Source organism: Hetaerina americana, unplaced genomic scaffold (assembly GCF_022747635.1).
Source record: "Hetaerina americana unplaced genomic scaffold, ioHetAmer1.1.p SCAF_86, whole genome shotgun sequence".
NCBI lineage: Eukaryota > Metazoa > Arthropoda > Insecta > Odonata > Calopterygidae > Hetaerina > Hetaerina americana.
The window spans coordinates 320475-338528 of record NW_027287494.1 but is presented as its reverse complement, the minus strand read 5'-3'; the positions used below and the strand labels follow the sequence as shown (position 1 = coordinate 338528).

Below are 18054 nucleotides of genomic sequence, written 5' to 3'. Positions count from 1 at the left end.
TAAAAACGCACTCACATTAGGGAAATCCATTCCCTAATTCCCTGTGACACCAACGGCTTTATTATGCATGCTTGTGCCCACAGAATCACCCCTTTAGTTCACCCCACTCGGGGGCATCACCCCGGACTTAACCCAAATCCCCGCAGTGGACAGTGACGTGCAATACACGCCCGGCCGCTACGCTAAGGTATTAAGGAAAAAATGCTAGATTCTCCGAGGACATTAGCTACTTAGTTCAGTGATTACCTCGTTAATTCAGTTTGCCTGACATTATAAGACGATATCGTGTATGAATAATCTTGAGACATCAGTTAAGTTTATACTACAATGTCTATGAAACGTCTATGTGAGATTAGACCGTCATTATCCATTCCACAGATCTCGTCAAATCCCAAATTTGCGAGGCATGATCGATGGCTGATGTAATTGATCACTCATTAATCATTTCCATGCGAGCCTTGAGCATTGTGTATTCTCTTTAATGAAATAATCGTCATTCTAACCCTGTTTTGTATGCTGCGTTCGAACTAAGGATTTCTGATATTTGCCAGGAGAAGCCCATCAAACCACGCAGAATGTCTTCAATGAATTTATTATGATTCCATGTATGACGCTCACTTTTGTCTGTTAACTTGCAAGCAAAAATATGACAAAAATATGCCGACTTAAATTTTGAAAGTCAAAAAGGATATTTCTTGCATATGTATTGTTACATAAAATAAGTATTAAAAATTAAATAGGGTAAATATATTCTAATTGTTATTAATAGTAGCATTCTGATTAGAAAAAGTTTAAGATGGACCGTGGCACTCCGTGCTAGTCTACTTCTAAGTTCTAATTAACACGATACTAAATATATTTAAACTCCGTGGTTGACAAAAATGTAACTCATTATTTAGTTCTGAATTCTTTTACCTCCCTCAATTCTATCCTAAGTGAAAATTATTTCCCCCCCTTTCCCTTAATTTCCGAGTATTCTCTTCTCTATTACCGTCCGCTGCATCGCATTGCCTCTCTATATCTCCTGTATCTATTTGTCCTTTCTTCTTCACTCCGAAAAATCTTTCCTCTATCGTTTTCACGCCTTGAACTTCTTTTTTCTGATAGGAAAACCATTCACAAACTCATATTTTTTAATTTTAGAAATTCAAAACGTCACTGTCGCTCCACCAATGGGCTCAGATGTCAATGAAAATCAGAAAGTGGGGAACTTACACGTCTTATCATAGGTGCATCTTTGAAATTTTGATTTGTCTCTTCATTGATTTACATTCTCGTTCGAGAATAGGCAATTGATCATCAAGGAATTCAAAGAAACTGAAACTACAGTTCAGAAAAACTGTCGCATCCTTAATTTTAACGTAGTTATCAGCTGATTTAAGTGAATACAGTTAAGTGAATTTCACGCGAAAAACATCATTCACCTAAAATGTGCAGTCTCGGCATCGAATTTATGTTCAAGTACTGAAATGTCTTAGCGTTTGTTTAGTCTTAGCCTCTTGAGTGATGGCACAATGCGCATGACTGCAATTATTCCGAGACATTTCACACGCGGTAGTTCACGAGAATATCTTTTCGCATTTGTGTTTGTAAAGAATTTTCATAATGCATAAGACCGAGTTTTTTAACCTAAGCAAAATTGACGTTTCATGGTTAGTATTTCAAATTTTTACCCAAAAGCTGTGAAAAATATTCACGAGACGCCTCCTATATGTAGAGGAGGGGTGCGTGGGGTTGGGGGGGGGAGGTGAGTGTCCCGCCTCCGACGTCGACGACAAAGGAGGAAGTAATCGCAGGCCTCTGAGGTCTAGAACGAGTGGGCCTCGCACGAGCCCTCAATCGTGTCAAATAGGTACCCTAGGAATGATGGACGCCTCCGCTCAACGCTCCCTTTCCTCTGGACTCACCTCGTCCGGCATGAGCAGCAGGAGGTGCGCCCCGTTTCCCGAGGCGCCACCCACGGCGTCCGCCTTGGCGCCCTCGCCGCTCCCCTCCCTGTGGAGCACGCCGTCATAGCCGCCGCCGACGCCTCCGGCCCCGACGGCCTCGCCGTCCCCCTCGCCGGCGTTCCGGGGCCGGAATTTACGCCACAGGAACCTAGGGGCGAGAGAGCGGAGTCGGTGAGAACACATGCCGGGGATCAACTGCTGAGGAGTCCGGACCTGCCTGGAGTCGACAGCAAAAGCCAAATTTTAATCATAATATGGTATGGACGTGGATTAATGAAACGATGAAGATTATACAAGAACTCCAGAAATCGCTCCAGAAGTCATCCAAAAGCGTCCATCTCTTAGGGAGATTTTGAAAAAATTAAAACGTTTCCCAATAAAAAGACATTTAAAAGTGAAGTTGCGTTGTATGAAGGAAAAGAGAAAGCAGAACATATGACAGTGAAGAAAGAAAATTGAATCCACGATCCACATTAAAAGATTTTGTACTTTTCCACATACTTGTCTGTGGGAGTGAATAAGCCAATAAGTCCGAAGTTAAGTACAAAGTCTTGTAATACTTATACTAAATACTTCAATGAACGTGGAATATGGATAACAAGCACTTCCACGGACCGAAGCCCGAAACAGTAGTATACGTAGAAATGAACGCCGTTCGCGATGGCTCGAAGATGAAGAAGGATAAAATAGGAGGTTAGCTCTCCGGTTCTTAAATCCTCAAACTTATAAGGATACGCATAACTTATAATGAAAAATAGAAATATCCAAAAAATGGAATTAAAAATCTGAATAATCAATAATTTAAATTACCCGGAATAATATTCAAGTGCAAATACATAACGTTGTAAATAACTTGTACACAGCGTTCGAAACAAATTGAAATCAACCAAAAGTCAAATGCAATAATATTAGATACACCGACCATTCATCATGCCAATGGTTCTAATTAATTAAGGTTCTATTCAGCCAAAACTAGATTCGAACAACATTTAAATTGACCAATTTTCAAATAAACCAAAATTCGTAAGACTAAACCAACTAATCACCAGCTATTCGATTAAAGGAAAATATAATAGCTTAAGTTGAAGGCTGGTAATTTATACCTATTTAATTTCACGCGAAATGGCAAGTCCATCAAGGGCGAAACATCAAACGACATCCTTCGCTGATTTCTGGGCATTCCAACCGTGTGAAATAACTGCTTTCCTCTAAATGCTACATCACAAAGTTCTTGAAATTGCATCGCTATAGTAAGTACAGTGTCACCTGAGAACACCAGGAAATACTACCTTGATCAAAAAGTTCCCGGAATAACCACCGTGTGGCGCTCCCATCGTTCCGATTTGAGTTCTGTTTTTTTGTTAAATTGGTACATCTGTTGTTGATATTCCCTTTAAATCTTAGTGTCATAACTTGACATTTGCAAAAGTTACGTAGCCAAGAGTACATCTATCTCTGTGTGTGTTGGTGATTTTTTACAATTGCAGAAATGGATTTAAATTTGCAACAACGAACTTGTATTAAATTTTGCGTAAAAAACGGATTTAGTGGCGCACGGACGTTGGAAATGTTGGAAAAGTGTTTCGGCAACGATTCTCTAAAAACAAACGGTCGTTTACCAGTGGCACGAGCGGTTCAGAAGTGGTCGTGAGTCAATCGAAGATGATGAACGCAGTGGCAGACCATCGACATCGAAAGTCGGTGAAAAAATTGATAAAGTAAAAGAAATGTTGGTCAATAACCGCAAATTAACCATCAGAGAAATAGCGGAGGACTTGAACATTGCCTATGGATCCGCCCAAGACATTGTGGTTAATGATTTGGGTTTCCGTCGTGTAGCAGCAAAGTTGGTTCCGAAAGACCTCAATTTCATGCAAAAAAGAGACCGTGTTGACGTCGCAAAAGACATGATTTGCGAGGCTGAATCCGATCCCACATTCATCAAAAGGATCATTACTGGAGACGAGACGTGGGTTTATGAGTACGACACGCAATCCAGACATCAGGCAAGTGAATGGCGTTCACCAAATGAGCCGAGACCAAAAAAACCACGTCGTTTTCAGTCAAAAAAGAAGGCAATGCTGACGGTTTTCATGGATTACAACGGTGTAGTGCATCATGAATTTTTGCCAGAAGGCCAGACAGTAAACAAAGAGTATTATTTGGGCGTTATGAGACGTTTGCGTGAAGCAATTCGCCGAAAGAGACCAGAAATGTGGGCAGAAAACTCGTGGATTTTGCACCATGATAACGCACCGTCGCACAGTGCTATCATTATTCGTAATTTTTTGACGAAAAATGCAACAAATACCATCCAACAGCCACCGAATTCACCTGATTTGGCTCCCTGTGACTTCTTTCTGTTCAATCGAGTTAAAAAACCATTACGGGGAACGCGTTTTAGCAGCCGAGAGGAAGTAATGGAAAAATCGCAGGAAGCACTGATGGACATACCGAAAACCGAATATAAAAAATGTTTCGAGGATTGGATCAAGCGCTGGCATAAGTGTGTTGCAGTCGATGGGGATTACTTTGAAGGGGACAATATAGATTTAGATGAATAAACTTGTATTTTTAATTTTCTGAATAAATTCCGGGAAATTTTTGATCAAGGTAGTATAATTCCTAGTCCTAAGAATGTCATCATTTGATTAGAACTCCGGTCCTATACGTAGAGGAACAGATTTTCTTTAAGAATGCACGGAGCAAGACTGTACATCAACCAGGATTCAATAATCAAAAATTGGTACCCATAAACTGCTATGCGATACAAGAACAAAGGGGGAGGCGATAAAACAGGATAAGGGCACTGGGGAATCATCACAGCACACCAATTGGAATGGGAAAGGTGTGGTCCTTCGCCCAACAAATATCGCGACTTTGATGGATCCAAACAACACATTTGCCAGTGTCGATCTTGAGGAAACGTCCTGGAAACATGTCGGAATGTTGCCTGTGAATATGGTTTTACAATGTCCGAATTTCAGAAAAATTTTAAGGAACCAAAGGTGTTTTACCCCAACAGTACTGTGTAGTACATTTTTCTTCAAGATACCTGTATTCATTAAGAAGCCGTCATTTTTGTTGTAAAATCTACGATAATCATTTATAAAAGCGTTTAATATCGTTTTTTAAATTGGGTATTATCTTGAAATATCTCCGCCATTTCTACACATGGCGGAGAAGAAAATTCTTGTTGCTTATATGTGTAATTTGAACCACTTGGATTTACAAATCATTTAATTCTCTTCAATAATTTTTTCAAACTAATTGAAAGTGCATGATATTTTACTTGAATTTCATCTTGAAGAGGAACCCATTTTAAGGCCCACTTGCTTTGCTTTTGATTTTAAAACAGGTTTCAAGAGTCGTACTTCATTTATAATAATAGTAACACTAAAATATATTACTTGCCGAAAAGATAGTATAACCTGGGATAAAATTTAATTATTTTGATCTTGTTTTGGTGGACCCGCTTTTTTGGGGGTCAACAAGCTCTCACGGGGACGCGACACGCGCATGCCACATCGCATGCCACCGTCACATTGACACGAGAGCATATGAGAAGCATTTATTCCTCCTTTCCGATCGAAAAGGTTCTACGCTGCACTTGAACTTTTCTTCCACATTTTTCGGGAGGCCAATTCAAAAATAATTCAGAAGCACTGTGATGTAACTCTTTCAGATATGAATAAGCGAGCTTAATATTTAACATTATGTTATCAATTTCCAACTAACATGTAAACCTCAAATTTTCATTTATCCGTTTTATTAGTTATCTTAAATTTTATTCATTTTAAATTATAAATATAGAGTTTCACTTTCCGTTAACACATGAACTAATAAAGGATGTTCAACCATTCTAAGAATCTTTTTGTACTATCGTTTACCAAACAAAGACGCGATGCGCAGAGTTTGAAGATACGAGTATATAATTAAATACATTTGAAATATTTAATAATTAAAACGACTTGCTCGTCTACTATGGGATAAAATTCATGATTTTCTCATTGATTGATCATAAATTCAAAGCCCTAACTATTAACTCTAACACCCGTTTTTGGTAATTAACTTTTAGTAACGCGAACTACCTAACATGCTAAAATGGTTCCTTGAAAAACGTGTTTATCCCATACTCCAAATAAAACAAAAATAAAATCAATGTAGACAATAAAAGGGTTAAAAATAGCTCGCGGTGAATCCAGCCAACAAAACTACCTCCCAGGATATTGTAATGAAGAGAATTTCCGACTACACGGGGAGCTGCTATTCAATTACCAGTGAATATTTAATCAGAGAGGAACCAATTACTGACTCAGCATCCCGTTCTAATCCTTAGTATGTGATTAGTGGCTTATGAATGAGGACACGGATTTGGGAAAGTGGCTGATCCGAATTGGAGATAACGAACACCTCTTCGATCAACGGCGGAACTCATCGTTAATAAGTAATGAATTCTGAACCAATTGAATTTTCTAAAAATGTTCGAATACAAAAGGTAATATTGAAACTAAATTCGATGAAAGATATTGTTTTGTCATAATCCCATGCAACACTTCCCTTCCCGCGAACTCCTATCATGCTCCAACAAGGGTAATTGTTAGCAAATGTAACGAATTCAAGGCAGTCAATTATACGCAATATGCCATTTTGGTGTGTTTCTCAAGTGTGCGTTTGTTACAAAGAATTGAATTAAGAAAATTAGTTATTATTTAGGAACGTATTCGTTATATACTCATAAATTAACTTATAAAATTGCAAAGATCTTCACATAAATTTCATCATCGTTTAACGTAAGCTTAAAAGGGCTTAGAATGAGTAAAAATGATTAACTTTTCTTGTTTTGAAGATCTAAGTCGTTATGACCATAATATTTGCTAGATGAATTTCAGCGACACAATAAAATAAAGAACATTTAAAATATGGATGCATAAAAATAAGGTACGCAGGGCGCAAGCGTACCGGGTGGTCTGTTACCGTTGTATTAAATAAAAGAATTGATGTGCCTTAGGAAGCATGGCAGTCAAAGTGAGGGAACGATTCCAAAGGGCTTGAGGCCCGAGAAGCTGTTAACCTGCGAGCGGCATTAGTCCCAATCACCGACGCAAGGATACGGAAACCAAAGCCATGGACGATTGGAAATTAGATCTATAGAGAAATATTTAATCTCATGCATCGTATTTACGAAGGGGATAACCACTCAAGACATGAAAATTCGTAAACTCTTAATCCACTGCAGATAAACACCACACCAAGGTTCATTAGCCAGGGAGTTGCCCCGCTCTCGAGAGACCACGTGGTAAAACCGAAGAAGGAATATTATCTTGTTTTTCAATTCACGAGGATTTAAAACCACTCATCTCTTCTTCAAATCCATTAACATTGAATGCGTTCCCAAATCCAAGTCATAGGAAAAATATATATGGGATATCGGAGGAGATAGTGGGCCCACGTTTTCACTCTAGCAAGGCTTAACTTCACCGGGAAGAGAAATTCTAAAATCCTAAGGTGGCCAGCGGGGAAACAACGGAAAAGAATGGAAGACTCCCGGTGAGTGGGGAGGAAGGAGACCTGAACGCCAAGGATTGATCAGGAAGAGCCCGCAGGATGGAGCCGACTGTGGCAGTCGAAACGCGCCTTAAAAAAAGAAAATGATCGCTACTCCCTCACCCCACCCCAGAACAAGGAACTAATCAGAGTCTCGACGGTGGGTTTGCTGCGAGAGAAACGGGGGGAGTGGGATAGAAAAGGGTGCACAAAAGGGTTCGGGAACGGAGAGACGGCGTGGTGGAAAAAAGTGTGAGGAGAAAAGGGTGATGATGAAATAAACACGAAAATGATAGTGGGGATGAAGACGGATGAGAAGAGGGTTGAGGTTTAAGGTTAAAGGAAAGGGAAGGGAGGGGGGGGTAGGAGTGCGTTTCAACAGCTTCTATTGATCTTCGTGGTCCACCCCCACGCCTCCCGATTCTCCTCTCCCAACCACCCACCGCCGCCCCCTCCCCCCCCCCCTCGACCCCTTTCACACTCCGCTCTCCCTTCAATCCCTTCCATAGGGGGCCCTCAGCACAAACACACACAGGTAAACCACCCCTTGCGTGCGTCCGTCCCACTCGTGTTTTGTGCGTGCATCTCGAGTGAGAATGATCCTCTTAATGAGACCCACATCAATGGAATTAACAGCCGATTAATTGAAGCTATGAGGTTCTCCGTATTACCCGATCCCCCTTCCCCCCTCCGAGGGCGCCCCGGGCGGAGACGAGAGGATAGGGGGGCCATCCCCGGCAAGTGCCACGGAAGACAGGAGAAGGCAGTGGTTGGCGGGAATACGAATTGGAGTGGGGCGTCGAGCTGGGATTAATGGATACGAAGGTGGTTAATGGGGAAGAACGGAGATATGGAGGGCGGGTGCCCCCGTTGGGGCGGCAGGGGGGCGGGAGGGAGGGGTGGGAAACGACTAGCCCAGTGGAAGTCGAGGGCGAGAGATATGGCGAAAGGAGAGGGTGGGAGGTGAAGTGGATTGATGAATGGGGCGAAGCCGAATAGGGAGGAAGAAAGATAGAGAGTGCAAAGAAGACGACAGAAATACTGCCCTCGTAAGAAGGAGTCGAGGCTTGGAGAAGAGGGAGAGCCTCTCCACAAAAGGATATTTATTGCCGTGTTGGACATCCCAGAGCTAATGTTATGAGAGTTTTCTTCAAAGATGGAGAGGCCACGTCAGTCACGAGTCATTTCTACCAAACGTATTTGTTTCACAATTTACACCGTATTATTTGTATTTTTTTATAAAATCTTCTTTCAGAGTTAATTTCCGCCAAAGGATAAGGCGTCGGGCAACTGCGTCATGTGCTTATCTCTGCGTTAGTTCAAATCGGTGTCCTTTGGATTGTTGGTTGCCTGTAACGGCAGTTATTGTGCCATCAATCCCTAATGTTTGGTACCGAGATAACCCCCTTGAAGTCGTACGCAGACGGGATCTCATTGCCGCACTGCAAATGTGCACCGGATGCGTGCTGTGGACATTAGCCACTTTAAAGAAAAGAAGTTACGGTCTAGAGCTATTGCTCGAACCGCTCTCGCTTTACCGCAAAGTAGCGATTTAATGCTCCCAGATCCAAAGGCCATTCCGAGTGAAATATGAAAGACAAACCTTTTCAATATATATATATATATATATACAGGGTTCGTCCGGAAAATAAGTGTACTGACTCCTGGGCTGGGCGCGCCGCTCCAGGCGCGTCCAGCACCGCTCTGACGGGCTGCGATTGGAGGGGGGTATGTTGGCAAGCGACGCTGAAAAAGGCAGTCGGCTCTGAGCTGTGGTGTAGTGAGGGGCTCTGTTAACGCGAACCTCCACGCTCGACCCACGTCACGGAACGCGATGCCGAAGCAGCGTTATTCCATCAAATTTGCGGTAAAACTTGGGAAATCGTCTACCGAAACTGTCGGTATGATTAACCAGGCTTACGGGGAGTCGGCCATGTCCAGAAACATGATCTTTCGGTGGCACAAGATGTTCGTGGAGGGCAGAGAAGAGGTCGACGACGAGTCTTCGAGAGGTTCCCGATGATGCCTTCGCGGGAGCGTTCCAGGAATGGGAACGCCGCTGGAACAAGTGTATCGACTAACAAGGGTCCTATTTTGAGGAATATTAGCTTAAGATATGTAAAAGTGTAATAAATTTTTTTTCCTGAGCTCAGTACACTTATTTTCCGGACGAACCCTGTATGTATATATATATATATATATATATATATATATATATATATATATATATATATATATATATATATATATATATATATATATATATATAAACCGAATTATACGCGGCCTTGTTTGGACTTACGGAGACTATCCTCCTACTTAACGACCTAAATTTATCCAACGTCAATGTTAAAATTTATTTGGACAATACCAGTGCCTTGTATACCTTACAAAAGGGAAACGGTGTCATGTTTCGCACACGCCCCTTATTATTTGAAATGTACTTCGGAATAATAAAGAATATACAGTCACAAACCGTGACCTGGTCTTGGGTATCCACGGCCGATAATCTGGCTGACGAGCCCTCACGGGCCGTACCCGCGTTTTAATGTGTCCGTCGGCCATATTGGTCGGCCGGCTATTTTAACGCGCGGGACGGGCGTGGGGGCAGTCGGCTATAGATTTCGGTCAGGGATGCCCGAGGCCAGTAGCAGCAGCATCTTTCTCTGCGCCCCCTACCCCAGCGCCCCTCAACGGAATTTCTCCTCAATCTTGCCACTTTCGTCCTAACAAAAAATGCATTCACTTTCCAAAATTGTTTTTACCTACAGACAAAAGGCACAGCGATGGGAACGAGGATGGCACCATCATACGCCAATCTCTTCATGGGCCATCTCGAAGAGACCTTCCTGTCACAGAACCCCTTCAACCTCTTTTCTGGGTCCGCTACATAGACGATATTTTTATTCTCTGGACACATGGCTCTGACTCTCTCAACAACTTCTTATCCGCCTTAAATTCATCTTTCACGGTTAAATTCACCTCTTCCATTTCAGACTCCACCATCACCTTTCTTGACACAGACATCTCACTTCAAAACAACAAATTCACTACTTCAGTACACATCAAAGCCACTAACCATCAGCAATACCTACACCACACAAGCTGTCATCCTCAACACACGAAACGCTCGATTCCTAACTCTCTCTCTATCCGCGGACACCGAATTTGCAACACCACAGCCACTCTCAACAAATACCTTACCAATCTACACCTTGCACTCCTCAAACGCGGTTACCCAGAAAAGTTGCTACGAAATAAAATCCACCGTTCCACCCGACCACACACACCACACAATAACAAGCCCACATCTGACGCAGGACTCAACCTTTGCACCACCTATTACCCCGGATCACACAGACTGAAAACCCTCCTTAAAGAACTGTTTCCAATTTTACATGACAATGACGCGACCTCATCCTTACTACCCCAATGCCCATCTATCGCACACAGACGACCCGCCAATCTCAAAAACCTTCTGAGATCCACCAACCCTTTGGCGCCCCCCCGTGACAAATTTCCCAATATTTCCCCAACTTGCAACCGCCCCCGATGTAAAACCTGTCCTCTTATTATGCCTACTCCCCCCTCCCTACATCCCCTCATAGCCCCCCCACCTCGTTCCCACGCTAATTGCCTCTCAAAAAATATTATTTATCTTTTATCATGCAAAAATTGCACTTCCTTCTACATAGGTGAATGCATTACCCCCTTATCCATCCGAATGAATAATCACCGGTACTCCTGTAATTCTGCCTCACTCTCTTCTCTTCCTATCCCTTCACACGCCAATTCCCACAACCTTTCATTCGACCAGTGTTTTTCCCTCAGCATCCTAGAATCCCTACCTGATTCAGCTACCAACATAGAGGTGAGAACTCGTGAATCCGCCTACATACTATCCTTCCGTTCCTTTAAAATTCCCACCCTTAACCGCCATATTTAATTTCCCTCCCAGCATTCCCTCCACACCTCCCCTCCACGCCCATAACTCTTTCCCCTCTCCTGATCCATAGCATATTTTCAGTCTCTCTTGAAGAAGGCCCCTGAGAGGGCCGAAAGCTCGAACAATTTACCGTGTAAGTGTTCTTTTATATGTGTCTATTCTTTTCTATTTGTGTTATGTTGTGTCAGCCCATTATTGTGCCGCTCGTATGAGTTTTTCCGGACAATCGTGATATTAAGCTACCTAGCTACTGTTCCTGTCTCTTCTGTGTTCGTCGTGGGATCCAGCACCAGGTTTTGCGCCGCGGATTCTGCTCTATTTTGAATGTGCTATCCTTTCCCTCACCACTGTCTTCCTTCGTTTCCTATTTATTTTCCACAACCTTCTCAATCGCCTAAACATGGACCACCCTCATCCCATCCCGTCTTGGATCCGAAATTTTCGCCGTCACGCCTATAAGCTCGCCAAATACACAAGCCACACCGAGTTTCTCACCTCCTGCCTGTCCTTAGGAATCGTTCCCAACGGTCTAGTCATTTCCCTACCACTATCTGCTACTCTTCCCGATATCCACCCCATACTTAATGCATTTTCTTACCAAAAATCTTTAGAATACACCCACCTTATCCTTATGCAATACCAATGCATTCGTGAACAACACAAATCAAACCTTTTTTCCCTCTTTAAAATAATCTCTTTGGCTTCTGCTCACCTAATTCCACAACTCAACTCCATAATTTCGTCTGCCCTACGTTCCCTCCAACAAAAACGTCAAACTCTCCTTAAAAAGCTGTCCAACTTGTATATTTCCTACTTCCGAGTTGGTCTCAAAATTCCACACTCTCACCCTTTCCCGCCACCTCCTCCTCAACCACCCCCACTCTTTCAATATAAGCCTGACCTCCGCAGCATTTACAACCTTCCCCCTCCTCCCAAAGGCCCTCCGGTTTTTCCAAAACGCCAGCCACCACCGAACAATCCCAACACCCCCCCTCCCTCCGACAATGCCCATGACATTGTAAACCTTTCAAACACCAGCCTTTCAGACAATGAAATATCCGTTCTTAGCAAAGGCCTATCCTTCTCCCCTACACCAAAAATAAACCACATAAACATACTCACTGATACCCTCAATTTCTGCCGAAACCTTCGATGGCGCGCCTTCTGGAAATCACAAAGTAAACCTTTCAGTAACCTAAAAACCAATCCCGCACTTGACAAATTCCGCCCGGCTTCAACTCATGAGCCAAAACACCTTCCTAGTAACCATCCTGTCGAAATTTTTATACGTCTTCTCATCGAAAAAGTTTCCAATCAATCCTTCAGAAAACATCTCAGACCGAAAAATAACCTCTCCATGAACGAACGTCATGCCCTAAAAACCCTACAGTCCAATCCTAACATCGTTGTTACCTCCGCCGATAAAGGCTCCTCTGTTGTAATTCTAAACACCAATGATTATATTTCCAAAGCCCTCGCTCACCTGAACGATACATCCACCTATACCACTCTAACCAAAAACCCAACACAAACTTTCCAAACCGAAATTCGGTCTTTTCTCCTCCACTCCGGACCAGAAGAAGGCCTCACCTCCCAAGACATATCCCTACTTTCACCCCCAAACCCCAGAACACCCCAGTTTTATCTCCTCCCAAAAATACACAAACCCAACATCCCCTGTCGTCCTATAGTTTCCAGTTACAATTCTCCCACCGAAAGAATCTCCGCATTCCTTGACCACCACCTACAACCACTTGTACTCTCCTTGCCCTCCTTCACGAAAGACACGTACCACTTCCTCGACCGTCTAAATTCCGTCTCTATTCCCTCCACACCCAACCTACTTATGGCCACCATCGACGTTACCTCACTTTACACTTCTATTCCCCATGCAGAAGGTTTATCCTCCCTCCGGCATTATCTTTCTCTGCGCCCCCTACCCCAGCGCCCCTCAACGGAATTTCTCCTCAATCTTGCCACTTTCGTCCTAACAAAAAATGCATTCACTTTCCAAAATTGTTTTGTCTCTTGTCAGTAACCATCGTTCCAACCTCCTGTCTCTAGCCAAAATTATATCCCATTCAGCCCCTCATTTAATTCCGTCACTTAATCATATACTTTCCTCGGCACTTCGAAATCTCACTCGAAGACGTGAGTGCCTCCTGAAAAAGCTCCTTACCCTCACCCAGTCTTTCTTCCGCGTGGGACTTTCCCTGCCGCTTAAACAATCGCCGCCCCCACCCGAACCTCCACCCCTTTTTCTTTCAAAACCGGATCTAGCAACCCTCTATAATCTGCCATATCCTCCGCGCAAAACACCCGTTTTCCCCAGGCGTCAACCTAAAGAGTCCCCGGCCCAGCACCCCACACCCGAAAACGGAAACAAAGTAGTGAACCTTCCGTCCGTGCCCCTCGACAATAGCGAGCTTTCGCTACTAAGTAAAGGCCTCTCCTTCTCCCCCACCCTGAGAACCAACCACGTTAACATTGTCACCGACACGGAATTAACTTCTGCCGGAATTTACGCTGGCACTCCCATTGGAAATCCCAGCCTTTCCCTTCGAACTCACCCACAATTGACCCAGCACTTCGACAATTAACCAGCATCCTCGATTCCGTCCAACCTCAGAAAACGAACCCAAACCACTCCCATCAAACCACCAAATTAAAATCTTTATCAATCTCCTTCTGATATAGAATTCCGATAAAAAATTCATAGATTCTCTTAAGCCACAAGATAACCTTTCCCCCTCTGAGAGACATGCTCTCAGACGTTTATCGTCAAACAAAGACATTGTAATCACGACGGCGGACAAAGGGTCATCCGTCGTCGTGTTAAACAAAGAAGACTATAACGCTGAGGCATTTCGCCAATTAAATGACCTTTCCTGCTAATCCCCCCTGCCCCAAGACCCAAACCCTTCATACCAAAAGGATATTCTCTCTTTTCTTTCCAATTTCGGTCCCAAAGAAGGTCTCTCCCCCAAAGTCATATCCATTCTTTCACCACCTAATCCTAAGACAGTGGTAAATTTCTTTAAAAGATCAACGGGATTTGCTTACAAATTAGCTGGAGGTGACCTAGCAGTAGTTGATGCGGTAAAATACCTAGGTGTCACATTCACTAAAGACTTAACTAGGGGGACTCACATACGTAAAGTCTGCGGTCAAGCAAATAAAAAATTGGGATTCATTAGACGCATTGTCGGCAAAAGTGACTCAAAGGTCAAGGAACGTTGTTACCACGCTCTTGTAAGGCCTCATTTAGAATACGCATGCAGCGTGTGGGACCCGAGTGAAAAAGGTCTCATTCGGGAAATTGAGAAGGTTCAACGCCGGGCAGCCCGTTTTGTAAAAAATTCCTACGATAAAACGCAAAGCGTCACCGAAATGCTCATGGATTTGGGGTGGGAATCATTAGAAGAGAGACGATTCAATGCAAGACTGAAATTATTAAATAAATTCAGATCCGCATGTTTCAGCACCGAGGTCTCGCAGATTATTCGTACTCCTACATACATTGGTCGCTTGGATCATGCATATAAAATTCGGGAAATAGATGCCAGGACTAGCCGACTCAAGGACTCCTTCTTCCCACGGACAATACGGGATAGCAACTGTAGGATTATAGATAGTAAAAATTCCACTTGCCACCCTCAGTGTCTAAAAAATAATTAGTTCTACTTAAATGCATGCTCCTCCACTAACCTTATGTGTTTTGTTATAATAACCCATTCTTTCCGCATGACATCATTCGTGTTCTGTTAATCTGTTTTTAAGTTTCCCTTTCAGTCCCTCTTCCCTCCCGGCGGGGGGAAATTCCTGCTACCTGCAACGTTGGCTCGAATTCCCTTCCTTTTACTGTCTCTTTGGGGGGTTGAGTGTTTTGTGGTGCATTTTCATGTGGCAGTGATGTTTCACATTCTTGCTTGTTGTGTCCTGGCTTGCGTGTTTTAGGATGGCTTTCGTGCTGTATCCTGGGGTGCAGTTTTTTGTTGTTTTGCGGTGTATGTGTTTGCATGAGTATTGGTTGGAGGGAGTTTTGCATGAGTGTGTGCGCTGCTGGGGTGTAATTTTCCGTGTTGTTTTTTGCATGTGGTATTTTTCGTTTTTACGGTTGGTGACCTAACACCCCCCGCCACACGCCCTTGCGGCGGCTTGCGGGGTATTATGTAGATGTAGATGTAGATGAAGACCCCCCATTTCCATTTGCTACCCAAAATCCACAAAACGAATAACCCCGGACGCCCTATTGTCTCCAGCATCAACTCACCCACTGATCGAATCTCCGCATTGATAGACCACCACCTTCAACCAATAGCCACTTCACTCCCTTCTTACATCAAACACTCGCACCACTTTCTGGAACGTCTACACTCTATCCCAATTCCGCACAACACGACCATTCTCATGGGCACGATAGACGTCACATCTCTGTACACCTCCATTCCCCACAAAAAAGGCTTAGAAGCCCTGAAACATTACCTATCCCTACGATCCACACCACACACCCCATCCACAGATTTCCTCATCAAACTGAGCCAAATCGTTCTCACCAAAAATGCCTTTCAATTCAATGACAAAATATATTTACAAAGAAAAGGCACTGCAATGGGCACGCGTATGGCTCCTGCATACGCCAATATTTTTATGGGTAAATTAGAACACGACTTTCTGCAACAACAAATCCTAAAACCACTCTTCTGGGCCCGCTATATCGATGATATTTTCCTCATTTGGTTCCACAGACGCGAAACTTTATCCTCTTTTATTTCCTCTCTCAACTCCTCCTCAGTATCGTTCATTTCTTCTATATCCGACTCGAATATTACTTTCCTAGATATCGACATTCACCTCCAAAAAAATACGTTTCACACCTCAGTCCACATTAAACCAACTAATAAGCTACAATATCTTCATTTCGACAGCTGCCACCCACCTCATACAAAGCGCTCCATCCCATTCTCACACTCAATCCGTGGCTTCCGTCTCTACAACATCACCCCCTCCCAACAGAAATACTTGGACCAGCTACATGACTCTCTCAGAAAATGCGGGTACGCTGAAAAACTAATAAATAGTAAAATCCTTAAACCGTCAACCCAATACACTCCCCCCCTCATACCAAACCACCCAAAATGCCTTAACCTTATCACCACTTTCTTCCCCGGAACACACAAAATTAAACATCTAATCCGTGACCTCTTCCCAATTATTAACAACACTCAGTCACATCACTTTTATTCCCACATTGTCCCTCTGTTTCGTTTAAACGCCCGTCGAACTTGCGAGATATCTTCAAGTCCACAAAACCAACTGCGAGCACCCCCGTCTCTCCCCACCCCCTATCTGCACCATGCAACCGCCCACTCTGCAAATGCGGTCATCTTCTAAGACCCTCCCCCTCCCTCAGTACCAACTCCCAACCGCTCGCCACCTGTACCTCAAAAAATATTATATATCGACTATCCTGTAACTTCTGCCCTGCCTTCTACTTGGGCGAATGCAAGACCGCACTCTACCTCCGCATGAATAACCACCGATATTCCACCAAATCTCCCACATTTCTTAATTATCCCATTCCTACTCACACTGCTTCCCACAACCAATCTTTTGACGACTGCTTCTCCGTTTCGGTGATTGAAATCCTTCCCAAATCTGCTAGTATAATAGAGGTGAGAACCCGCGAGATGGCGCATATCTGGGTGGCCCAATCATTTAAAGCGCCCGGGCTCAACCGAGCCCACTGAATGCATCATATGGCTACCTACATATCCCCCCCACCCCCTGGTTCATTTCCTATTGGTCCCTTACCTCTCCTTCCCCCACCTATCCCCCGCACACGTCCTCTCCGCTCTGCCCCGAGAACGCCATTCTGAAGACGACATCCGAGCTGACGAAACTTCAAATAACATATTGTGAGTGTCCTTTCTATGTGTCTCTATATTCTACAACTCTACATCCGCGTTTTTATATATTCGTATAGCGTTCCATTTCAAAGATATATATATATATATATATATATATATATATATATATATATATATATATATATATATATATATATATATATAATGTATAACACTAAGCACTAGTGGACACAGACAAAAATACAGAAACACACAAAAAAAAGACTTACTAACATTCGAATTTTCGGTGGTCGCAGCCACCTTCATCAAAGAAGAGAGGGATAGAACTGAAGGGAATACAAGGGCTGAAGCGATGGATGGAAGGGGAAGGTGGGGAGAGAATTCCGAAGGGACGGGTTCGGAGGGGCAGCGATAGACGGGTGGGGAAAATGTAGAAGGTGATGGGGGTGGAAGGGGGATGAAAATATAATTGGAGCAGGGTAATTAGTGCCTAATATTGATTCCTGGCCAATTCCAGGACTCCAAGAGCCAGATGAAGGACTGCTCTAATGTTTTCTGTTTCAGTGGAGGATCAGAGGGCGGGAGGGATGATAAGATGGACACACTATAGCATTTATCAAAGGGAGTGTTGTGGTCGTAGGCGTGTTGGGGGATAGGGAACATATCAATTAGAGAAGAATTCTTGCATGAGACCCGGTGGTTGTTAATTCTAATATTAACGGGTCTGGTACACGGTCCAATA

General features: G+C 43.4%; 1 protein-coding gene across 1 annotated transcript in view; it reads right to left on the bottom strand.

Annotated features, from left to right (window-relative positions):
• The window catches only part of LOC139698461 (uncharacterized), a 359062-nt gene that overhangs the window by 260435 nt on the left and 80573 nt on the right, over window positions 1-18054 (bottom strand). The window contains exon 3 of the mRNA XM_071597343.1: window positions 1908-2097. Within this exon, the coding sequence (XP_071453444.1) occupies window positions 1908-2097 (190 nt within the window). The remainder of the gene's footprint in view (window positions 1-1907; window positions 2098-18054) is intronic.